Source organism: Onychostoma macrolepis, chromosome 22 (assembly GCF_012432095.1).
Source record: "Onychostoma macrolepis isolate SWU-2019 chromosome 22, ASM1243209v1, whole genome shotgun sequence".
Taxonomy (NCBI): Eukaryota; Metazoa; Chordata; class Actinopteri; order Cypriniformes; family Cyprinidae; genus Onychostoma; species Onychostoma macrolepis.
In genome coordinates, this window is record NC_081176.1 from 4,164,634 (window position 1) to 4,191,164 (window position 26,531).

Genomic DNA, 26,531 nt, shown 5'->3' on the forward strand with positions numbered 1-26,531 from the left:
GCTATGCTCCTTCATTTTCCCTTTAGCCTGCTTCCACAGACTTACCCCCACTGACTTTCAACCTGTCCTGCTCTTCCAACCAGGGGTGTTCTTCATACCACTGTCCCTGAAACGAACGTTTTTGTTCATTTTTTGGGAATGGCAAAATTGGACGACAGGGTCCTATTGCATTTTTAAATTCAGTAAAGGCAACATTGTAAGTTATATTTTTATTTCTTTACATGAGCAGGATCTGATGGATTTTGTAACTGAAGCAAAAACTCAGTCTTCTGGCTCTTTCTCCTTTGTGTCTGTGGCTGCCTCACTCTCCATATCTTCCTGTTCTACCTCTGTCTCTTCCCTCTCTGTCTCATTGTATTGCCTTTCTTTCTCAATCTGAACATTTTCTGTCTCTGGCTCAGTTCCAAGACCATCACCTTTACTTTGCTGAGATGACTCTGGGGCAGTTTCATCTTAATATAGAGAATGAATAACAAACCATTTACATTCATATTGTAAATACAGTTGTTAGTATTAGTGCTAATTAAATTTATGCTGTTGAAATTACTTTCAATTTTGATTCAAATGATTTAATGTCTATCTTTCTTTGTATCACACTCTAGCATATCCCTTCCAGTTTAACAGTCTTACCTGTACCTGTCTGATTTAGCTGATGCTCAGTGGGCTCTCCCTCACTCTCCGAGCCTGTTTCTGCCTCATCTTCAATGGAAGTTTAAGTATTAGACATTTAATTTAATATTATACACCATAAATCTATATTACCTCATTTAGAATATTTATATTACCTTTTTTAACTATGTATAGGCCTACTATTGACATGGTTTTAATAAAATAATGATGTGTTGTAGCCTAGATTACTAGTATCAACTAGGCCTAAGTGATTATAATGGGAAATATACTTAATTAGAAGACTTAAAGTGTGACAAACCGCTAAATATTCTATATGATGATTTACATGCTGGCTTGCTGGAGCTTTGAATGCATGTTTTCAATGTTGAACTGCCTTTAGCAGCCTCCCTTCGCTCTTTCTCTCTCTGTCTCTGTCTTCTTTTTTGTGAAGGCATAGTTTTTTTGTATTGTATTGTCTTTATGTTCATTATGTTCATCTCAGATGCATTATTTTCACTTGCTGAATGATAAACAGCTGAAAAAAAAAAAAAATCCCACAGACTTGCTGTTACAGAGAGCGCTTCCGTGGCTCCCTCTTCTGGCCATCAGAGGGCTCCATCACCAGAGTACTAATATCCTTTTGCACTACATTTCCCATCTACCCCGTACCTGGCACTAATTTATCACCCCCACCTGAACAGCATTATCTGGGCTATTTATAGCAGCTCTCTCCTGGGTTCATTGTGAAGTCTTGTTTTGCCTAGGTGGATATTATGGAGCGTTTGCGGTGCATCTTGGATTGTCTTTTGTTGTCACCTTGCCTGTCTAACGTTTTTTTTGATCGTCTTCTGCCTGCCTTCTGAACTTTTGCAACTGCTTTAGGATTTTTTGCTCTTGGACTGCTGCCTGCCCCAATCGCACGCCAGTTTAATGTTAATCCTACAGCCTGCTCTCCTGTATTGCCTTGTCTGTGTTCTGATCTCTGCCTGTACGACTAATTCTCAAATAAAACTGCACATGGATCTCAGCCATAGTGATGAATCGTTACACTTGCATTGAAAGGAGGGGCCTGAGCTTTATCTAGAAAACAGAATATCACAGAGACATAAGTATTGTTTTCACTACGGACATAACACTGGTAAACAAGCACATGAAGCACTACTATTATTGTTCCAAATGTGATGAGAAATAGCTCAAGTTGTTAAAAAAGTTTTTTTTTTATTGAACTTTGAAGAATTTGTTTCATGAACAGATCACAGAACAGATGATTTGAGACCTTTTTGTCAAACAGCAGCATTGATGAGTTCAGTTTTATGTAGTAAAGTATTTTCAGAATCAGAATCAGAAAGAGCTTTAATGCAAAGTATGCTTGCACATACAAGGAATTTGTTTTAAGTGTCATAAGCTTCCGGTTTACAGAGACAACAACAACACAGAGACAATAAAAATAAGATGAGAATAAAAAAAATACACATATGTAAATAAAAGAAAAAAAGAAAAACAATTTGAAAAATAAATAAATTGTATGTACAGTTGTGCTATAGATGATATAATGGAGTAGAATAGAAAGAGATGCAGGCTTGTACAGGATGGAGATGGCAGCAAATAAATATAAGGTTATTGCACATTGTTATTGCATGATGGGGGGGAACATTAACTGTTCATAAGGTGGATTGCCTGGGGGAAGAAACTGTTCTTGTGTCTGGCTGTCCTGGTATGTGGGGCTCTATAGAGCAGAAGTTGACAGTTTCGTATGAGCAAGCATGGGGTAAAAAAAAAACCTTCAACCATAGATACTGACACAGAAGTACTTTTCACACCTCAGATACACTCACAAACAGACATCAAACACAGACATCCAGCGGTAGGCACATTCTCATGCACAAGATGTTGGTCTATCAGCAGATCAAACCGCATTTTCTGTACACATGTAAATAATCGATACCACAGCAGAGTTTCCATTCTTTTGATGGGTAGTTTGCATCTACGTTTTGCACTTTTAACTTTAAGAGTAAAAAATTAAAATGCTCCATTGGGCTGTAAGAGTTACATAATGGTCCTTGAACTACAAGGTAAAGTCTTTAAGAAGTTTTAGGAGGCTATTTCATTAATCCATTGTTAATTATCATTCTTTAAACCCCTTTAAGATGATCCTGCTAGATGTGCTCTGTGATTTCCTGATGTAACATGTGGTGATTTTCACAATCTCAAAACTCAGTCTGAGTCTGAGGTCGTTGCAGGAGATTTATAGTGAAAATGATCACACAATCTGGGTTTTGTACTTAGAAAAACATTGGCGTTTGATCATCATCTCATCATGATTGGTGCATAATCCACATGATCGTCCTCTTTAACTTTCTGTAGAAAACAAGATATACTAATAAATGTGATATAATGTCATTATATAGTTGTTTTTTTTTCTTCTTCTTTTTTTTTCTAGGTAAAGTAAGGCTTTTATAAACATCTAATGGCGCTGATGTGGGTGAGATGTAATTGATAGATCATTATAATATGGAAGCCTATAATTTTGACTTAAACATCGTCAGTTCTAATTAGTGTGTTATCATTTTGAGTTTTTATATTATAAGTATGATTTTTAAAGTCATAATTTCAACTTTAATGTTATTATTGTCTCTTATGTCGTAATTTAAACTTTTTACGTGACAATTATAATTTATCAGAGCATTTTTTTTTCTCATGAGGTGGAAATGGACTTCCATTTTAGCAGACAAAAACACAAGCACATACTGATCTGATTCTCTACAAATGAACAATGAAATGTCTTACCGGTTCCTCTGTGTTTGCTCTGTTGAATGTCGGCTCAGTGTAAGATAACTCTTCGGCAGAAGTCTCAACTGTTTCAACAGTAATATGCATTAAAACAACTAAACTCAATCCTAGACAACTAGATCTGGTTCTTCACAGCATATGTGTTATTATTAGGGCTTTCAAACTTAAAGCAAAACATATTTAACACCACAGTTTTTATAAATGGCATTAACAAATTTAATTTGCCATTCGGCCAATAATGTTTTCCACACAAAATAAGTTTCTAACAGAGCATGTGTTTATCATAAAAATTTCAAAGGCATTATTTACACTTAAAATCAAACCCGTTGGGATGTTTAATAAAAGTAAAGTCATTTACATTCTTTGTAGTAAATCAGCATTTAGACTCATAGATTTTAATTTGAGCACCAGCTGCATCTTTTACACACGTATGATTATGTTAACAAAATGGAGATTAAAATGCAGAATCTGTTTGTATGTGAGCGAGACGAATAAAGAGTGACGTTCAGTATCATTATATACAAATAAACATGAATTCTGACATGAGTGTGATCTATAAAAATAGTCAAACACGATAACATTTCATATAAAGGATGTTAAATGAGAATAATTAAATGATAAAACAGAACAATCAGTTTACTAAAATATTTAGAGCATGTTTTCAGAGTATTATTTGTTATATTTAAACGCAGTAACACTTGCCTTCTTTGTCAATTTTTCTGCATTTCTTGCAGATCCAGAAGATCCCGACTGCAGCGACAATCACCAGTGATCCAACAGAGATCAGCGCTATCAGAGAGACAGACACTGGAAGATGTGAAGGAGAATAAAAGATAGACATGGTAGTGATTAAATCAGTCTGATCTACAACAGAATACAGAAATCAGGTCAATAAATAACCACATATATCAGTGCTGCTGTACCTGCACATGTGTTACAGAGTCGACTGATGTCCAGATGTGTGGTCTGGTTGCTGATGGGATTGTTGAGCACACAGCTGTAGGTGTTTTTATCCTGATATTCCACCTCCAGAGGTAGAGAGAGACTGATGCTGAGATCAGACACACTGATGCTGGACAATAAACGGTTTCCTTTGTACCAGGAGAGAGTCACATGACTCACATTCACCACTGAACACAACAATGAACAATTCTGCTGTGATGAAGATGATGAAGAACATTGTGAAGAGTTACTGCTGATGACAGGAAAAGGCAGGCGAGCTGAGAAAATATGAGAATAAACAAAAATATGAACACAACAATCAGTCTATTTTCAGTGTGGTGAACTGTAGTGAATCTGTGTAATAGATTCTGTGTTGAGTGAGTGTTTAGTGTGTTGATGATCACTGAATGTGTCTGTCAGTGGCTTGCTTGGACATATGCTGGCTATTCCTGCTCTATACTCACCATAGACAGAAACACTGAATGTTTGTGATGATTTTTTCGCTCCAGCTATCTCTAGTTGATAAACTCCAGCGTGTTGAGTTGTGATGTTTGTGATGGTCAGAGATCCAGTTTGATTGTCCAGCTTCAATCTGTCTCTGAATCTCCCGTCAGGACCATCATATGTGGAGAAGATTTGCTTCTTTTTCTTCATTTTAGCTATTTGAGACTTTTCAGCTCCAAATTTCCACAGTATGTCATCATCTTCATGTATTTCAGTAACATCAGTGTTTAAAGTGACAGAATCTCCCTCCATCACTGACACTGACTCACCAAACACACCTGATGAACAAACCAGATTTTACACAGATTATGGCCTTTGATGGTTTACAAATCCTGAAGTCAGCTGTAGATTTTACTGTTAATATGTGAACTTGAGAATATCCAGAAACACAAAACACAATGAATGGTGAGATCAATGAACAGACCACACATTTATGGTGAGTTGCACCAATAAGGATTCAATTCAATGTATGATCCTATAACTGTATATCACTGCCAAATGGACATTCCTTCGACAAAAATAAATGTGTAAAATATCAACTGTAAACGGTTGCGGTAAACTGTTAACTTCTATACTACCGTTACAGAGAGACTAAAAATTTTCAGTGCTTGAATTGCCTGGAAATATTTTACAGTATCAATTATGGCAGCTGGAATTTATGGAGAAATAAGAGCTTAATGCTACTATTCTTACTTATTATTACTATATTTAGTATTACTTTCACAAATGTCAGTTTTAAACAAGAACATGAGCCAACACACATTGAATTTTCACACTAAATATTCAAAGCTTTTTAAACAAAAAAGTCCAGATATGAACTCAAAGCAAATAGGGTTCCAAAAATAGCAACAACATATGCAGTCATGCGACTTCTTCCTTAACGAGTTTAATATAAAGTAGCAGGATTAAAGTTAATCTGTTTTAAATGTTTTATGGTTTATTTTTTTTAAATGTAAGTCCACGAATTTAAAGTTTAAAGTTTGGCGCAACAGATTTATTAGCTAAACTATGATTTAAGATTAATCCTTATGGTGCAAAACATGCTTAATTTTTAATTAGTTGTAAAGTTATCTCCTGTAGATAAAAAAAAACAAAAAAAAAAACTTTTAACTATATATATATAGGAATAAAAAAATGTGTTTGATATGATATTTGGCTGATATTTTAAAGCATTTTACATTTACATAAAACATTTACATTTACTGTAGAAATTTACATTATTTTCATGACCTTTCTAGATGCGGACATTTTCATTTAAAATTCTGAACAGAGACCTGAATTCGAAGTTAGTAGATTTCTCAATATTCACGATTCATCTGATACATAACAGCAGATGAAAATAATCACATTTGAACAGTAGCAGCAGCTTTATTATTCTGTAATGGGAAAAAAAAAAGAAAAAAGTTTAGAATAATAAAATGCCATAAAAATTATTTTAGAACTTACCGATCAGATTCCACCAGCAAAGACCAAAAACAAACATGTGAAACATATTCTTCAGTTGTTTAGTGTCTAATCTAATAAAACTACCTGCTCAACCAACAGCGGAACTGTTAATGTGTGAATCCTCCCCCGACAGAGTTACAGAGTTTGACCCTCCTAGTTCACACGCTGCATTTGCTTGATATACTATCATAGGTCATCTGGCTGTTATTAAATTTTTAACTGTTCTTACTGAGTGAAATATTTTTTAGCTTTTTAATTTTAGCTTGCTTTCTGTAAGTTACTGTACAAAAGCTGTCACTGGGGTGGCCCAATTTCAAAAGGTATCTTATTAACCCCTTAAGGCTGCATATTAGTATCGCAGATGTACATATAAGTGTGCATGTCACTACTAAAAGTACCTTTTGAAAAGGTACCACCCCAGTGACAGCTTCTGTACCATTTTGCTCCTTTTACATCCAATTACGATAACTTCACCTGTTACCAGCTCACCTACTTTATGTGGACTTTTTAAAAGAGTTTAATTTGGATATTGTATAACCTTTTCACTTTTATTTCACATCTGACCAACTCTTTTTTTTTTTTTACTTTTTTTTTTTTTTTTGGAGTGTGTTGCAGCTATCAAAATCAAAATGTGTTTATATTCACACTGGAAATCTTAAATGGAGGTGAAGTAGAACTAGTGAATCAGATTATTGACTCTATTTGCATTTTAACAAACGTCCCAACTTTTCTGGAATAGGGTTGTAAAGCCTAACTCTATGATTTTAAAATGATGTATATTTCAAACCACATATAAAACCGTCCGCTGCCTCACAGTACCTGTGTTACTAAAGTTAAGCTTCTGAGTCAAACTGAAAGTGGCTGCATTCGGTTTTCTACAGACATGTGGTTTGATCTGTTGGGTGGACAGACAGCTTGTTGGTGAGAGTTTGTGGTGCCCCATTTTATTCAGTGCCTGTATGTAGTTCGTAGATAAAGGGGCTTCTTCCTGTCCTACTAGCTTAAAACGCTTTAATTTAAAAACAACAACAAAACAAGATGAGCAACTGTTTGACACCAGTAGAAACAAGAACAAAATTATCATATTTAACTAGATGGGTAGATGGAGTAATGCAATTTTACTACAGGACGGCTGTAATATTAATGGCCAATTTGCATGGCATAAACAATCTCAGTAAAACTACCAGAACACGATTTATGCACCGCCATCACCTTCCTGACGTCATATGAATGACACATTGCTTCCTGTGCATACTACATTGCTTCCTGATATCACATGGAATATATGAAATATTGCTTATCAACAGGATCATTAGCCTATAATAACATATGACCACTATAAGTAATTATTAATTGTTCAACCAGACCTATATACAGTTTTCAACATTTGAAGTGGATCAAAACCTTTCATCAAAAAAAAAAAAAAAAAACATTCATGTCTTAGGACAACTTTGATGAACTTTTTTGATCCACTTTAAATGTTGACTACTAGATATATACACTACCAGTTAAAAGTTGTTGGACAGTAAGATGTTTAATGTTTTTTTTTTTTTTTAAGAAGTCTCTTTTACTCACCAAGCCTGTATTTATTTGATCCAAGATACAGCAAAATCAGTAACATTTTTAAATATTCTTACTATTTAAAATAACTTTTTCTATTTAAATATATATATATATATATATATATATATATTTATTTTATTTTTTATATATATATGTAGCATCTTCTCTTCTTTTCAAAACAGTTTTAAGACATCTGGGCATTGAGGTTCTGAGTTTCTGGAGTTTCGGTGTTGGAATTTGGTCCCATTCTTGTCTGATATAGGTTTCCAGCTGCTGAAGAGTTTGTGGTCGTCTTTGACATATTTTTCGTTTAATGATGTGCCAAATGTTCTCTATAGGTGAAAGATCTGGACTGCAGGCAGGCCAATTCAGCACCTGGACTCTTCTACTACGAAGCCATGCTGTTGTAATAGCTGCAGTATGTGGTTTCGCATTGTCCTGCTGAAATACACAAGACCTTCCCTAAAATAGACGTCGTCTGGAGGGGAGTATGTGTTGCTCAAAAACCTTTATAACCTTTTCAGCATTCATAGTGCCTTCCAAAACATGCAAGCTGCCCATCAGACATGCTGGCTTTTGAACTGAACGCTGATGACACGCAGTAAAGTCTCCATCCTCTTTAGCCCGGAGGACACGGTGTCTATGATTTCCAACTAGAATATCAAATTTGTACTCGTCTGACCAACACTTTTTCACTTTGAAACAGTCCATTTTAAATGAGCCTTGGCCCACAGGACACGACGGCACTTCTGGACCACGTTCACATTTTTGCATGATAGAGCTTTAGTTGGCATCTGCAGATGGCACAACGGATTGTGTTTACCGACAGTTGTTTCTGGAAGTATTCCTGAGCACATTTAGTATGTCAATGACAGAATCATGCCGATGAGTGATGGAGTGTCATCTGAGGGCCCGAAAACCGTGGGCATCCAACAAAGGTCTTCGACCTTGTCCCTTACGCACAGAGATTTGCAGTGATGGGCAGTAGCGTCGCTACAAGTAGTGACGCTAGTAGTTTAACTACATTTCTCAGTAGCGTGGTGGTAGCGTCACTGCTTTCTGAATCAAATAGCTTTTCGGTAGTTAAGCTCTTTTTTTGATCAAGTAGCACGGTAGCGTCAACAAAAGCTAACGTTACATTTTCCAAAGAAAGCATTCTGAAACTCAAGCTCAAATCAGAAATATAACAGCTGCGGGTTACTGATCCTGGTTCAGTAAGTGACGCCTCCGCCACTAAAGCTCGTAACGCCATTGGTTCCTCAAGCTGTCAGTCAAACCTCATTATTCCTCCCGCCTCTCTCGTCAATGAAGTGCGGCGCGAATTTTGGAGCATCTCAGCTTGTTTGCAGTCTGAAGGTAAATAAAGAACTGTTGATTGAATAAGTACAGCGGTTTCTTTACTCAAAAAACACTATTTATAAAGGCTAATGCTTTTTTTTTTTTTTTTTTTTTTTTTGTATTTGAGGAGCGGAAAAGAGTTTCTTAGTCTAGCATTTGTTGTCAAGTCACAACCAAATAGCTCGTGCGAAGCACTGAATCTTTCATAATATGATACTTTGGCCAAATAACAGAAAAAAAACGAACGCCCACGTAATGACAGAAAACTGGGGAAAATGGGACACGAGTCAGGAAAAAAAAAATGCTGGTCAAAAGCTTCGTATTTGAACTTGATTTTGGTAAAATGTTTATATTAATAGCTAATGACACATGCAACGATGCAAATAAACGTAGCCTATCTGTAGGCCTAAACATCTATATGGTAACACTATACAATACGATTTCATTAATGTTATCTAATGTATTATCTAACATGAGCATACAATGCATAAAATACATTAATTACAGTATTACATTAAAATACATGTATTACAGTATTTATTAATGTTTGTTAATGTTAGTTATTGAAAATGTTAAGTTATTGAAAATACAGTCATTCATTGGTAGTTCATGTTAGTTCACAGTGCATTAACAAATGTTAAAAAACTTTTGATTTTAATAATGCGTTAGTAAATGTTGAAATATGCAGAAATATTGTTCATTCTTAGTTCATGTACTAGTTAGCTAATGTTAACTACTGAGCCTTATTGTGAAGTGTTACCATTTATATAAATGTATCTGTATACAATAAAGCCACAATACCAACTACCAATAGGAGGTTTCCGGCTGACAGCAAAAATGTATTTTGCCTATGTCACAATATGAGGTAAATCCGGCCCTGTATTTGATACTGATTATGTTGCCAAATTGGTTTGGAACAGCTGTTGAATAAACAGTTAAACTGAACATGCCTGTCTATCTGCTTGACTGACAGTTTTATTGATCACTGAGAGAGCATTGACTTGGTATGATGTTGGTTCAATAGAATTTTATTATTATTTTTTTTAAATAGCTTGGATGTAGTAAACTACTTTTGCCATGTTGCCGTAGCTTAGCTTGCTACATTTCCCAGGGCTGTAGCTTTAGTGTAGTTAAGCTTCATTTAAAGAAGAGTAACTGTTAGCTTAGCTCACTACATTTTCCAAGTAGCTTGCCCAACACTGGAGATTTGTGCGTTGTTTTTAAAGTATTCCACAATCTTTTTACTCATTCTTTCACAGATTGGAGAGCCTCTGCCCATCTTTACTTCTGAGAGACTCTGCCTCTCTAAGACATCCCTTTTATGTTACAGACCTGATATCAATTAACTAAATTAGTTGCTAGATGTTCTCCCATCTGAATCTATTCAAAATTGCTTGCTTTTTCTTGCTTTTAGTTTTCATTTTATTCAAAAAAAAAAAAAAGAAAAAAACGTCCCAACATTTCCGTAATTCGGGTTGTATATAGTATATACAATATATGTTTGTTGTGGACTTAAATTCCTGTCACCCTTTTCACGGACTATCATGTCTCATTGCTTTCAGCTGTGTGTGATTTATCCATTTATCTCACCATCATGTTCTCTTAGCATTTGGTTGCTGTAGTACTGTGTCACACTGAGTGTTTTGCTGGAGTTTACTTTCTGGATGTGCTTATGCCTTTTGCCCTTTTTTTTGGATCTTTGTTCTGGACTTCATATTAAACTGTACTTGTATCTTTTATGTTGTCTTCAAGTATTCCGTGACAATACTTTAATAGCTATAATATGGTTTTTGAAATCTTTTTTTTTTTTTTTCTCAAGTGCCTCCATATTGTGGAAAACTACTTTTAAACAAGAATGGAATATTTATGTACATATTTATATCAGTAAAGTAAGACATACCAGTCTTATGGTTTTTAGCCAAACTATTCAGAAGCAAAAATATCTGTTTTTACATTTCTTGACCACTAGATGGCGATGTTCCGAAATTGATCATTTACTTTATCCTCAGCTCAGGTTATGATTGGTATGTACCAAGTTTGATGTGGAGATATAGCCTCATGTCCATTTTGGCACAATTTACATTAAATTCGTTGACATGTTTTATGAGAGTAGTTTGGCCTATTGTATATCTTTTAATAGTGTTTTGTCAGCGTGGTCTGAAGATGATCTGATATTGGTGAAAATCGGATGAAGTGTCTAGAACGAGTTTGAAAAAGAAAATTGCTCACTATTTGTCATGTCTTTGATATTTGATTATTTAATGTTTGTTTTAGATCTTGAGGAAGTGAACAAAGGAAGAAAGGACATAAGCCAACAAATCTGTCACCTGCCTAACTGTAAAAAAAAGTTTCACATGAGAGAATGAGATACTGAAGAGAAGCAAAACACGATGAAAGTGTTGAATTGATTACATTTTTTTTTATAATTCATATTTATTGCTTTTTTTTTCTGTTCATTTATTCTCTTTTATGAAGGTACCTGTAATTTGTACCTATAATTTATTTTTAACTTGTTTTTCATTTTGCTTAGAACTTCTAACTACTTTTTACCATTTTACTATTACAAAATATATTGACCTTTATTTGCTTCTCTTATTTTCTTGTGTTGCTTTGGTTATCTTGTATGTCAATAAAGAGATAAATCCAAGGTTTGATTTTAAAATCGGTGTGGACATAACAGCAGACAAACAAATTGTCAGATTAATATTATTGTTATAGGGACAATGTAGTAGTTACTGGACATTGGTAGAGACATGTCTCTAGCGTCCCTACTAAATTGTACTCCCTTGAAAATCATAACAAGTGATGATAATTATAATATAAGTCAGACATTGAAGTGAGTTATTTTTGTCACTCTTCTGTGAAAGATGTCATTCACTTGTTTTGGAAATATACCCACACAGAAAAGTTTGGGCAGATTTTTTACTGGTTTAAAGATGTTTTCTTTGTATTTTTTGTGTACTCAAAAGAGAATATAGGAAAATAGAAATTAATTTGTGTTTCCTGTTAGCCAGATTTCATTGCATAAACAAAAATATGGCTCTAAACATCGCTTTTCTATATTTAAAGTTGATCTAAACATTAACATGGAAACTATCCAAGTTTTGTTAATCCTAAAGCAGTCAAAACGGCATTTCTATATTCATCCTATGTGGTAGGTCCTCCTATGTATCCGCTTAAGGTGTAAATGTATTACTTTTTTTTTAAACCTGGCAACACATCCCTTACGAAAATTAACCATGGTTTTCCTACAAAAACGGGTTACTATTGAAGGAGTGGATGTCGATCTACAATGGCTTTCATAATAATATTAATTATAATATTTCTTGAATAATTATGAATCAAAGTTACATTTATATATGTTAGAAAATAAGTTGAATATGGCTTTAGTCTGCCTTTTCACTCTCTAAGAAGGTGCTCTCATTGTGTTTGTGTGTGTGTAGTTAACCATATTTGATAAGATTCAGGGCAGAACCCGGCAATCTTGAAGTACAGATAAGTGTTCTCTGCGAATGTGTGTGAGTGTCTGTCTGTGAAGATAGATGCGGAGAGAGAGCTCTAGGAGGAAATCGTCATTTGCCATCACCCTGATGTCCAGGGTAACAGATATACATCTCTGGAGAGACCTATTGCGTCTGACCTCTGATCACTTGTCACCACAATAAGCACTAGAAGTATAATTATAGAGTATAATTGCTGGTGTTTTGAACATGTACGTAGAGCGGCCTACAAACTCCATCGAGAGTGTTGATGAAACTGCAAACTATTTTCTTCAGTAAATGTTTCTTTAATTGATCACATCTCTGACTCCTGTCTTCATCCAATACATCTTGTCCTATAAATTCTCCTACACTATAGTTAAACCATGGAAACCACAAATTAAATATGGTTTTACTACACCAACCATGGTATTTGCAACACATGGTATTTGTAGTAAAACTGTGGTAATACAAAAAAAAACAAAAAAAACAAATGGTTACTACACTTTTTCCTAGATATATTTTTTTAGTGTTTGCTCATCTAAAATATGTCTTTAGGACGCTTCGTATCAGATGTCAAATAGACGTTTATTAGATGCCTTTAAGATGTTTAGGATTTGCAAATGCATGTAAAACTGACATCTTAAAGACATCTGTAAGATGTTTGTACACAGCAGATGCTTTCCAGATCAAGCCATCTTTAACAGACATCTTGCAGACGTGCGTGTGCTTTCTGGGTAGGAAATCACTTGAAAGCTCCAGTCATCTCATAAACTGAAGTGAATGTTCAGTTTATCAGTATATATTGTAATAAATATTTGAGAAATTATTGTTGTATCTGAGTGTATTGCTCTATGAGTGATAGTCAATGTAAAGATGTTTTAGAAGTTATTAAAAACCCACCAGATGGCGCCAATGAATACTATAAATAAAGTGATTTACTTATAAAGTGTAAATATGAGTCAAAATTGTCCTACTTACCTGCATGAGCAGGACAAAACCGCTAGTTTCAAGACCTAGTGTGTTAAAGAATCTTTAAAGGGTAAAACAAAGCATTCTGTGTTTAATTGAGCTTGTTTTTATTATTGTTATAATGCAATGCTATCCATATCCAATTTTATATTCATTTAACAAGGAGTAGACATAGATAGAGACAGAACACAGTGAAGGGTGAGATAAATTATAATACACCCTAAAGTTGATTTCCATGTGGCATTAGGTTAAAAAAAAGAAAAGAAAAAACAGATTAAATCTTAACAGAGAGACGAAAAACATCCTTGCAGAGAATAAATGTGAACTAAGACGTGTGAGTCAGGGGTCTGAATGAGCTCAAGCATTTATTTGAACATTGCTGATTTTTTCATGGCGATATTTGCATACACAGGTTCCTTTGATTTCTGCAAGGAAACACAAACTCAATCAGGACCAGTTAAAAAAACATTTATAAAAATAATAGAATTTTGCATCACATTCACTCAGAACGAATATTAACTTATTTTATAAGTTAACTTATTTTATAACTTATTAACTTATAATTTATAAGATCTTATTAAAGGTGGGGTATGCATTTTTTCAAAAACACTTTAGAAAAGGAGTCAGGCCGAGTACCAAAACAAACTTGTACATAATAATTTATCAATAATAATAGTATTTTGTTGATTTTGAGAAAGAAATACATCACTTTTCTGCATGATAATAATATAGCTTTGTGCAAATTAATTTGAGGAAATACTGTTAATATTTACAGGTGCAAACAGTAGTCTAAATAGCATAAAACATGCTTTTTTCCCCTACTGAAGGTATGATCAAGCCTGACCAGCCTATCTCTTCACTGACTGTCATATTACACACAACATTTCAATCATCGAGCTTTAATCAGGCTGCGACATCATCTTGCAACACAGTCATGAATGACCTTACCGTTTTTAGTGGTTTCGGTTTAGGCAGTGTTGAATGATTTTCGTATATCTCGTTGATCACGACTGCATTAACAGTAATCACAGTCACGTTAAAACAACAAAGCTTTCAATCTTATATTTAAATGTATGCCTTAAAAAAGATAAAAATTTCAACATAGGCATTAATTGCTTACACTTCTGACCTATTGTTCTACGTTTCCAGCAGAAACAATACATCACGAGGGCAGCTACAACCAACAGAGATCCAACAGCAGTAGAGATCAGCAATACGTACAATAAAGGCAGGCCCTGATCTGTAATGAACAAAATGCGCCATTAGAGTGACTGAATCTGTCCGTCTGATCTACAACGAAAACTATGAAACATCAGCTGAGTAAATCAACGTTAATATCAGCGCTGCTGTACCTGCACATTTCTGACAAAGATGAGTAACGTTGAGGTGTTGAGTCTGGTTGCTGATGGGATTGTTGAGCACACAGCTGTAGGTGTTGTTATCCTGATATTCCACCTCCAGAGGTAGAGAGAGACTGATGCTGAGATCAGACACACTGATGCTGGACAATAAACTGTTTCCTTTGTACCAGGAGAGAGTCACATGACCCACATTCACCACTGAACACAACAATGAACAGGATGGTGATGATGATGATGAACATTGCAAAGAGTTTCTGCTGATGACAGGAACAGGCAGATGAGCTGAAAACATAAGAATAGCCAAATATTTGGGTAAATCTAGTCAACAAACCTATTTTTGGTGTAGCGTGTTGACAGTCAGTGAGTATTTCTGTCAATTCAAAGTACAAAATGATGAAATAATTCAATAGTTATATTCTGGTTTCAGTAAATGCTACCAGTTAAACTCACTGGACAGAATCTGTTTCATTGAAGGTCATCACAAATGATTGCTACTCACCATAGACAGAAACATCGAATGTGTGTGATGACAGTTTCTCTCCAGTAATATCTAGTTTATAGAGTCCAGCATGTTGAGTTGTGATGTTTGTGATGGTCAGAAACCCAGTCTGATTGTCCAGCTTCAGTCTGTCTCTGAATCTCCCATCAGTACCATTAAATGTGGAGAAGATTTGCTGTGGTTTTTTAATTTTAGCTATGAGAGACTTTTCAGCTCCAAATTTCCACAGTATGTCGTCAGCTTGTTGTACTTCAGTAGCATTAGTTTTTAAAGTGACAGAATCTCCCTCCATCACTGACACTGATTCACCAAACACACCTGATGAACAGATTTTACACTGATTAAGGCCTCTGGTGGTCTACAAAGCCTGAAATCACCTGTAGTTTGTAACTAAATGTGAATTGAAAAACGTTCAGAACAGCAGAACATTCCGCTATCTACAGCACAACTTATGTCAACTATAACATGACAAATTAATCTTGATATTGTCAATGCCTTTGTATGTTATGTATGGGACATTTATATTAGTAGATAACCTGGTTACTACCGAAGTATTTTAAAAATAATTTTCCCGACAGGATGTGCATTTGTAAACCATGAAATTGAAGTTACCTTCACTAGCAATTTCCATTATTTTCCCTGACTGTTAACACCTGTGTAGAACGTTAATGATATTTAGCCAAAAACACATATTTACAACTTACCAATCAGATGCCACCAGCACAAACAGAACAAAACAAGCATGTGGAACATTTTCTTTAGTTGTTCAGTTGTGAAAAGTCTGATCTAAAACACTTGAGCTGTTCATCTGGTGTGAATCCTCCCACGTCAGCGTTTGACCCTCCTATAGTGGGTGAAATGCACAAGCTCTTTGCAAATTACATATGGTTATGTATAAACGCTTGTCTGACTCTTTTTAAGACTTAGTGATAGTAAACATTCTTTGTTCTATCATTTAACACTGAACATTTTCAAAAGAAGATGTTGGTAACCCAACAGTTGCTGGTAGCCATTGACTTCCATTGTATTTTGTCCATACTATGGGAGTCAATGGGGACCAGCAACTTTTGATTTACCAACATTCTTCAATATATATATATATATATATATATATATTGTGTTTAACAGAAGAAATAAGTTAATGCAGGTTTGGAACAAAATGATTTTTCATTTTTCAGTAAATTATTAGCCTACTTTAATACCATCTACTGTCTCACACTTGCAGCTCAACATCTGAGTCAAACTGAAACCTTCTGCGGTTGGTTGTATTTGGAAATGTGGTTTGATATGCTGGGTGAACAAGCAGCTTGTAGGTGAGAGTGACCATTTAGTGTGTGTGTGTGTGTGTGTTTAGTTTGTAGGTGAAGAGTTTATTCCTGTCCTGCTTTTTGTAAATCTCACAGCTGATGTCCCTCACACAACAGCTTTAGTGTCAAATAAAATATTGAATTCATCAAAAACTCACAGGTCTAGTTTGACTGTTTTGATGTATTCTGTATTTTATTAAATTTTTTGACTGTAACAAACTATCATGTGAGTTTTTAAGCAACAGCATTCATAAATAAGTTGAAATAAAAACATACATACTTGACAATTAATTAATTAATAACGTTTATGTACACAAATACTTGGTCCAAACAAGTATCACTTCTGAATCAGTTGTGTCATTTTTAAGTGAAGTTTGTGTTTTAGATCCTGTCTTCCTGTTCTTTATCTTTCCTGCTGCAGTTGACACCTCATACAATGAACAAGTAGGTCAACAGAATGGGGGCTGTTAGGTAAGGTATTTTCTATAGCCATGACATTAATAGGCTAAAGAAAGATGCTAATTGCAGTCAGAGTGTGTAGTTACAACATCCGCCAGCAGGTGCAAATGGGACAAAAGGAGATTGTATGTTCTCTCTCTCTAACCAACCCCGCTCAAGGTTTTTCCTCTTCTACAACTGGGTTAAAGGTCGTTAGGCCAGACTTGATGTCTTCTCTATCACTTTGTGTCACTGAAAGATTAATAAATAATAATTATGTTTTTTATAACAATTATAACGTTTTATTACAATGTATTATATTATTATAATGTTCTTGTTCTGCACTGTAAAAAAAAAAAAAAGAAAAAAAAGTTGAGCCAACTTAAAATTTTAAGGCAACCAGCTTCAGCAGATTTTTGAGTTTGCTCAACTTGTTTTTGTGGGAGATTCTCAATTTTTTGTTGTATAAACTTAAAACGACAAGTTGAGAAAACTCAAAAATCTGCTGAAGCTAGTTGTCTTAAAATTTTAAGTTGGCTGAACTTTTTTTTAATTTTTTTATTTTTTTTACAGTGTGCTTGCAGCTGGATATTATGTAATTCCACATGCTGAAAGAAAAACAGCTAAAACCAGCCTGCGCTGGTTGGCTGGTCTGGTTTAAGCTGGAAGTAGCTGGTTTTAGCTGGTTGTTCCAGCTGGTCTCCCAGCCTGACCAGCTAAAGAAGTGGCCAAAACCCCTCTAAAGCCAGCCTGATGACGAGCTAAAACCAGGCTAGTTGACCAACTAAAACCAGCCAACCAGCGCAGGCTGGTTTTAGCGGTTTTTTTTTTTTTCGTTTTTTTTCAGCAGGCTCACATTACTCGTTATCTCCGTTTATATTTACCTTGTTTTATTTTTACAATAACTAAAATAATAAACTACAATTTAAACTCAACAGTAATCTTAATTTTGTAGAATTTTAAAATTAGCCTACTGTAATGTTTATAATGCAGGTTTAAGCGTCTATACTACAGCAATCCCACAAGACATTTGGAAACACTTGTGTGATGATTAGTTCACTTTAGTATTTAGTGTTGCTTTAGTGAATGCACAGCAAAAGATCATGTTGTACTTTTCATAGTGCAGCCTATTTTCGTGTCGCAACCTGTTGGCTGCTCTGCTTAGTAAAGTGACCATGTGTGGGCTGGGCGGGAAAAGAAAAGAAAAGAAAAGGGAGCTAAGTCAAGTATTAACAAGTCTCAAAAGCTTGGGTCTAACTCATTCACAGCCCATAATGTAAATGCACACCAGTATATATTTATAGATATAGCTTGCTAGCACACCAATAACATTACCTCATATGTTTATTATAGGCCCTGGTGATTAGCAGAAATCGTGGTCACGTTAAGGCAATATTAATTATGAAGCACTTGTTTCATCTAATTCACTTGTCCATTCTGTGACAGACAACAAGAAGCAAAACACTACACAAAAACGAACTCCGTCGTCGAGTTTCTGCACGTTCAACTGGAGTGTAATGAGTGTGGACAGTACAGGCTGCGGATGGAATTCCGAGCGCTGCTGGGGAGAGAGAGAAATGGAAACCCCGGAGTGGATCTGGAGCCAGCAGACTCATCAATGCATTTAGCGCGGATTGAAATCCACGCCGATAGCATACAGTAGCCTTGGCAAGACTGGCACCTCTCGTGAACTTCCCTGAAGTGCGTAGGTTCATTTGGATCACAACTTTTGTAGGCTAGCTTCCATAGGGAGGCTCCTGGATTATTGCTTTCATTTTAACCTAAAAAGCTGTCAACTAAAAGTTGTGAAAATGAAGCTTCTCTTTTATTCGCTTGCAGTGATCTTGTTTTTACTCGACCACGGTAAGACCTTTATTTATTACAAGTTACGACCATTCTTCCGACCCCAATTTCTGTGACCGTAGGTAGGCTCTGTAGTGACAGATTATGGTTAAAGTGTAACGGTGTTAATAAAAGGAATCGAACGCAGCTGAAATGCAGCCCAGATCAGTTTCTTTTTCAGTGTGACCTTGTAGCCTAGAATCAGGACAGGACAATAACAACGTAGGCTACCATACCGTCAGTAAATGTTAATATATTTTACAACAGTGAATAAACTCACATGTGAATAACTCAAACATATAGGCTATGATTTCTCAAAATCTTCATAATGTCTAAACAAAGCATTCACAGCTATATTGTAGCAGTATTGTATTGTTTGGTTTATATTTCTGTTTCAGGTGCATCTGGTGTTGGATCAGATGAAGTGTCTGTGTCAGTGATGAAGGGAGATTCAGTCATTTTTCACACTGGTGTTGAAACAAACCAACAAGAAGATATTAAATGGTATTTCAGAAACACTCGCATTGCACAAATCAGAGGAGATCTCGGTTATATCTGTACAGATGTTAAGTGTAATAAAGGCACTGAAAGATTCAGAGGCAGGCTGAAATTGGACAATCAGACTGGATCTCTGACCATCATGAACATCACAAACACAGACTCTGGAGTTTATGAACTGAAGATCATCAGAAGCAGCAGCAGCAGTGAAAAAAACTTCAATGTTATTGTTAATAGTGAGTCATTAATGCATATTTTTTAAAATATTTTTTAGAATTAAGCTCAGATGGAGATGACAGCGTCTAATCATCTCTGACCAGCTGATAATTGTCTGTTCAAATGAGGATTTGAAACAAAATAAGTATGTAAAATGTGTTTATAAGCACAATGCATTATTTTTGTAATCAAAAATCAAGAAAAGTCTTGTTGCTTTCATCTTCACAGTTCTTTCATGTTATGGAGTTTGTTGTTATTTTCAGCAGAACGGCCCTTCAGGAGCTGTTGCTTTGTGTTTCAGCTGTTCCTAAACATGATGAAGTGAAGACAAACAAGGGAGAATCTGTCACTTTAGATTCTGGTGAAATGAGAAAACCAAATCATGTGATGGCTTGGTTTTTTAAAGACAGTCTCATCGCTCAAATTACTGGCAATCCCAATAAAACCTGTACAGCTGTTCAGTGTGAAGAGAGATTCAGAGACAGAGTAATGGTGAATCAGACTGGATCTCTGACCATCACAAACATCACAAACACAGACTCTGGAGTTTACGAACTGAAGATCATCATCAGCGACAGCAGCTTCAGCATCACCAGAGTGAAGACATTCAATGTTAATGTCACTGGTGAGTAGCCTATAATTTAGTTTTTTAAAAATATATATATATTTTATTTTTTTATTTTTTTGTGGACTGTTTAAAAAAGCAAGATTTGACTCTAATAACACTTTGACTAATGTTAGTCAAATGTAAACAAATATTTTCAGTCATTTTTCCTGTTAACATTGTTTTCTTGTTGAATAAAGTTTCCTGTTGAGTTCACAATGATGTGATGTTGTTTTAAATGCTGTTGCATTTATCAGTTAAAACAGTATCATACAACTGATGACCGAAGTAGAAAGGTGTAAATATCAGTCAAAGATATGGTTAAATACCGGATGGGTTATCGTTCACTCTCTTTTTCTCTTTAGCTGTTTCAAATTCAGGTCTGTCTTCAGGCGCTGTAGCAGGAATAAGTTGTGTTGTTCTGCTGGTGGTTGCGGCTGTAACTGCTGGTTTGATTTAAACTTCCCGTGGGAGATATAAGAGCACCACAGAATGTAAGTATTTCATACAGCTGATGATATACTGTGGGGAGAAACAACAGTAATACTTTACAATACTGGTGCATAAACATGCATTAAATAATGCTAAACTAATGCACAGATAATCATGAGTTAATTAAAGAACTAAACCATTTTATTAATTAAATGATTACTGCATCAGCAACTAATGAACATTCTATATGATTCATAGATTAAGTAATCAATAAATTGTTATTACTTAAATGTGTCATAATGTATTAATTCGCTAATAACATATTATATTAAATAATGAAGTAAATTAATATGTTAATTATCACATTGGGTCGAAGCCATGCCTTTCAACTTCCAATTGTCTGCTTTAAAATCGTTAGCTAATGATTTGCAAATGTATCATTATGTTACTGCTTTACTTGTTGAGGCACAGAACTATTAACTAATTGTTAAGTAATATGTCATTGTGGTTATGGATTTTGAATTAGTTAGTTAGTCATGCGCCTCAACAAGTAAAGTCACACCATAATGATACCTTTGCAAATCATTAGCTAATGATTAATTAACAACTGGAAGTTGAAATGCATGCTTCAACCCATTGTGGTAATTCACATAATGAATTTACACTATTAGTTAATATAATATGTTATTAGGTAATTAATACTTTATGACACATTTAACGAATAACAATCGATTGATTACTTAATCTATGAATCATATAGAATTAGTTATGTGCATTAGTGAAGCATGAATTAATGTATATTAGTGTCACAGTATTGTAAAGTGCTACCGAAACAACTTTAAAAGAACAGTGGTTCTTGTAATTAAATGTACACTATGAATACTGTTTTGTCATTTATGTTTAACACCACAGAAGCAGATGTTCACCAGTGATGCATTGTCAAAAATTTTCTTAACTCTCAAACTAAATAAAAGTTAAAAAAAAAAAAAAAAATCAAAGGGTTTTAATAGACAATGGCAATACAGCAGTTTTAGATGCGGTATTGATTTAAATCAATAGTTTAATTTTGTATTACTGGAATACACAGTTGATGACAGTTTGATGCAGTTATAGACACTGTTTTAAGTATTTTGGAAAAGTGTTTGTGTAACTGACACAACAATTACTTTTATCGTATGAATCTGTTTATTTTTTTATTTTTTTATCAGGGGAATGATGTTAATAAAGACATTGCTTTGGACACGGGAGGACGAGGCTGCCTACAAAAAAAACAATGTAAACATTTATAATTTTGATACTTTCAATGAAAAGGACGCTAAAGAGAATTAAGAAATGATGGAAAGAAGAGGATCCATTGAAACTCTTCAGAGTAATTGTGTCATGAGTCCAGGATTTCAATTTCAATTAATAATAATAATATTAATGAATTAAAGCATTTAGCCTTAGAGGTGCTGTATGTAAGTTTTTGACTCTACTAAAGCATAACAATACCATAATATGTTTGCAGATATTTAAAAAACATGCTAAGTTAACATACTTGTTTATCTGAAAAACAATGCTACAGTCAGTTATTCTCCTTTGAAAATGTGCATTCCGGGACGGTCCCAATGTTTATACTATCCATCATAAATTCTATGAGATAATGTTCAATACTATTTAGGGCAGATAGGGTGGATAATATGCACATTGGGACGCAGGCTCTGTCTTTGTTGTGGTTTGTGTAACCCGCCCACTGCCAGTTTACCCAATTGTATTTCAGCACCCCGGGTTGCCAGTTGGCAGAAAAAGCAGCATATTTAATTTCATCCATCGTCATGTGCGCTCATTTCTTTTGGTGATGTTAATCTGGCAACCTGTGTGTGCTTCAAGTCTCAGGAGGAGGGGCCGGGTGAAAAAAACCCTCTCCAATATATTGAATTTGGACTGTAATACCTAGTTCAACCGCTAATTGTCAATCCTACATACAGCACCTTTAAACAGTATATGAGCAATAATGTGAGAAACAAAACAACGCATCACTAGCAATAGATCAGTGATGTTTGATGTTTTTCAGGATATGTATTTATCAAAGCTGCTAAAGTGTTATACTGGAATAATGAGCGATCATCTCTTTCTTATCTTTTGCACAAAGAAATAATAATGAGCATTATGACAAAAAATGTTCAAAAACATGCTTATAGTGTTCTTCATGTTTCTAGGCTACTGGTTTTGACTGAAATTATTCCGTTACTAATGTAGCCACTAACACTAACTAGTTGGCTGGACAAGCTACTGTATAAATAGGTTTCATATGTCCCCCAAATACACTGTAACCAACACCAGCCTTAAGATGCCTGGAAATGAACTGATTTCTTTTTAAGATGGTGATATATTTTGCTGAGATGTTCAGTGCCTTTAACTGGAATACTGTGTTAAATGATTTTTCTATGGCATTATATTATGTTCCTTTTTCCTTGTTCTTCTTCTTCTTTTTAGGATTGGTCTTTTGTTTGAAGCTCATTTTATGTAAGATTTATATATATTAACCATGAATCAGTAAGAACTGGACACAAATGTTTGTTTTCCCAATCCTAAAGGTAGTAATCTGTTATTGTTTTGTCTCTTGCAATATGGCCGGTATATATTCTTTAGACATTTTCTTTTGTTTTCCTTAACCATCAGCCAAAGGATACAGTGCCTTGAAATAAAACCACACTATTTTATTTTCTGAAACAAGGAAAGGGGCTTGAAAGATCTTTGTATGTTTAAATGTTGGCTATAACGGCTGGAATCTGTGAGTCTATAAAATATTTTTGTGTTTGTTATCAGAAATAACCGTGGACTAAACTCTCATTGAAACTACTGTAGTAAAACTGATAATGTGGTAGACACCACTCAAAAAAAGAAATTAGAAACAATGTGAGAGACTATCTTACACTCTTTAACAAAGCGCCATATTAGAGTATGAACATTAACTACAGTAACTATTTTGGGGGAAAGAGTCTATGATAACTGTGGTCGGACAGAATGAATTACACTAATACTAGGGCCTGAGCAAAAACAACATTTCAGACATGGTTTATTCTGTATGAATATAAAACTTACTGATGGGGAAAATAAAGCTTTTAGAAACTTTGAATCAATTTCTTTGCAAAATGATTCACTATTTCGAAACGTTGGTGACACCTACTGGTCAGAATGGCGTAAATGCAGTGAAAACTCAGCCCAAACGTGCATAAAAACACCTTTACAAACCAATTGCAAATGTTTTATTGAAAATGTAATCTATTAAATAGCTGCTTCTTTTCTTTCTTCATTTTTGTTGTTTTTGACCAAAGAAACGCACAATAAATGTATTGGAATCTCCAACTTTATTGCATTTTATTTTCAATCTGTTCAAGAAACAAGGGTGTAAAAACCAATGATGTAAAAAGACAAACTCACACCTACACGCTGTTTTTTTGGCACATTTTCATGCACAGCATCCATCTTTGATTTCTTTAAGAAAACACAAGATAAAATAGGAACATGTGAAGGTGACAGTTTAATTGCAGACAAATTCCACTGTTGAACAGAAAAAAAACAAACAAACAAACAAAAACACACAAACACACACACACACACATATATATATATATATATATATATATAATTTCTTTAACTGAATGTCTGTGATTATTTCCCAGTCTAGGACTGTAGCATCAACACAGAAGCACAATTTACATCACAGCCTACATTCAATTCATATACATCACATGACTTTTTAAAGGTGCCATAGAATGCATTGATACAGTATTTTAAATTGTTCTCTGATATCTACATAGAATGTATGTGGCTTAGGTAAGGTCCATTTACAACCCTAAGAATCTACATCCCCTCCAGAAGTCTGAGATCTGCTAGTGAGTGATGCCTCGTGGTACCATCACAAAGAGGCTCAAAATCACTCTCCAGAACATTCTCGTTCACCATTCCTGGCTGGTGGAATGATCTTCCCACCCATATTCGGAGTGCTGGATCCCTGTCAATCTTCAAGCAACAGCTGAAAACTCATTTCTTTCAACACTACTTGACTTCACCTTACACATAAAAAAAAAAAACTATTTCTCCTTATTTATTCCTTCCCTTGCTAGCTTGTACTTATTTAAACAATGCCTGAGACTTGGTGTTACAAGCACTTCGTTTGTCGGATTGCCTCTTTAAGATGAATCACTTTATGTATTCCCCAATTGTAAGTCGCTTTGGATAAAAGCGTCTGCAAAATGACTAAATGTAAATGTAAATGTAACCCTAATATCTCTCCCTAGAATGAAACGGTCTGTTATTGGCTTATTTGGCAGTGTAATGAATAATAATGAGCTCTGCTCTGATTGGCTGTTTCACAGTGCTGCTCAATGTTGAGCTCTGCTCTGATTGGTTGTTTCACAGTATGGCTCATCAGCAAGAAGGAAACACAGGGAGGAAAATATATATTTAAATACTTTCTCTAGCAGGCCTGGTTCCTCCAGAGTGGGGCCACTAGGAGGAGAGAGCACTTGGTCTCCCTGACCCACCTGATGACCTGACAAATCAGGGCGATTGGGGGGAAAACTGACCAGATCTCTTGAACCGTTTGAGGGTGTAGTGCCCATTCACCCGGGGCTACCTTGCCTCTGGACAGCATGTCTGTGCCAAGGTTCAATCTGCCCAGCACATGAGTTCTTTCTGTGCCCAGAAAAGGAGGTGACGAGCCATCCTGTAAAAAGTGTGTGACCTTTTGCACTTCTTGTCGGAGAATGAGCGCTTTGTTGTCTGGAACAGAAGTTTGAATAACGCCTCTGAAGTGAGGTGGCCTGTGAGCGAACTGAAGCGAGTAACCTCGCTGAATTGTTTTCAAAACCCAACTTGACACTCCCGGAATGGCTGCCCAAGCGGTGAAATGGGAGGCGAGAGGGTTTATTTTTGCGAATGAGAGCTCGCCAAGAGAAGGCAGGGAACTTGCATTCACGTGAGCGTGTGAGAGAGTGTAAAGAGGAAATTTGCTTTTTATTGTATGTGGGTCCGCTATCACAGCAGTAAAACATTCGGGTACGCACTGCACCTGCAGGATGTGACCCGCTGGTACCGATACTTCATTGCTCAGAGGTGCTCGGAGGGATGGAGGATGACAGCATGCTGTTTTGTGGGGCATTCCGGCCGAGGCGAGAAAAGAGCCTCTCCTCTTTCTCTCTAGCGCATCTAGCTTAGACGGCTCGGGGTCCAGTGCAACTTGTGGGCGGGACCTTGACGCTTCGTAAAAGGGGAAGCGTTTCGTCGGCAAGGGGAAAGCCATCTTCTCAACGTCCTTGATCTCAGTAAGGTTAAACCAGAGGAGGCGCTCCAGCACCACCAAACTGGCCATGGTCTTGCCGATAACCTGTGCCATTGCTTTCGTGGCGCGCAGAACCAGGTCTGTTGCTGTGTGCAGCTCTTTAATAGCCTCCTGGTGTTATTGGCCAGACTCGTCCATACTGCGGAGAATCTTGGTTTAAAACACTTGGAGGATCACCACAGTACGCAGCACCAACCAGGCCTGACCGGCCGCTGCATTAGTCCTATTGGCGAGCGCCGAGGTGGTCCAAGAGATGTGCTGCATGGGCCTTTAATCCAAGGGCAGATGGCAGGCACAGATGAGCAACAACTGCTTCCTTCAGAGTGGGAGTTTGCTGTATCCCCTGTCGTCAGCACCGTCAGCGG

General features: G+C 35.7%; 2 protein-coding genes across 2 annotated transcripts; one reads left to right on the forward strand and one right to left on the reverse strand.

Annotated features, from left to right (window-relative positions):
- Positions 1-261: 261 nt before the first annotated feature.
- LOC131530204 (uncharacterized) lies at positions 262-16,322 on the reverse strand. The gene is made up of 8 exons (XM_058760360.1): positions 16,208-16,322; positions 15,504-15,821; positions 14,996-15,286; positions 4,806-5,123; positions 4,323-4,619; positions 4,102-4,206; positions 631-699; positions 262-452 (listed from the first exon to the last, which is right to left on the reverse strand). Exons 1-8 carry the CDS (start codon positions 16,254-16,256, stop codon positions 262-264), a joined length of 1,638 nt encoding a protein of 545 aa, XP_058616343.1. The 5' UTR covers positions 16,257-16,322.
- A 2,421-nt stretch (positions 16,323-18,743) lies between these two features.
- Positions 18,744-24,188, forward strand: LOC131531354 (uncharacterized). The gene is made up of 5 exons (XM_058762061.1): positions 18,744-19,111; positions 19,489-19,824; positions 20,106-20,429; positions 20,774-20,902; positions 22,049-24,188. The coding sequence occupies exons 1-4, from the start codon at positions 19,060-19,062 to the stop codon at positions 20,866-20,868; spliced, it is 807 nt and encodes a 268-aa protein (XP_058618044.1). The 5' UTR covers positions 18,744-19,059; the 3' UTR covers positions 20,869-20,902; positions 22,049-24,188.
- Positions 24,189-26,531: the final 2,343 nt, after the last annotated feature.

Excerpts from the sequence above, each read along its gene's own strand:
- LOC131530204 (XM_058760360.1), bottom strand. The coding sequence starts at position 16,256 with ATGTTCCACATGCTTGTTTTGTTCTGTTTGTGCTGGTGGCATCTGATT. Across the intron at positions 5,124-14,995 it reads TCTTTGTCAGAAATGTGCAG|GTGTGTTTGGTGAGTCAGTG; the intron begins GTACAGCAGCGC and ends TTTGTTCATCAG. Across the intron at positions 4,620-4,805 it reads ATTCAGTGTTTCTGTCTATG|CTCGCCTGCCTTTTCCTGTC; the intron begins GTGAGTATAGAG and ends ATATTTTCTCAG.
- LOC131531354 (XM_058762061.1), top strand. The coding sequence starts at position 19,060 with ATGAAGCTTCTCTTTTATTCGCTTGCAGTGATCTTGTTTTTACTCGAC. Across the intron at positions 19,112-19,488 it reads CTTGTTTTTACTCGACCACG|GTGCATCTGGTGTTGGATCA; the intron begins GTAAGACCTTTA and ends TTTCTGTTTCAG. Across the intron at positions 20,430-20,773 it reads ATTCAATGTTAATGTCACTG|CTGTTTCAAATTCAGGTCTG; the intron begins GTGAGTAGCCTA and ends TTTTCTCTTTAG.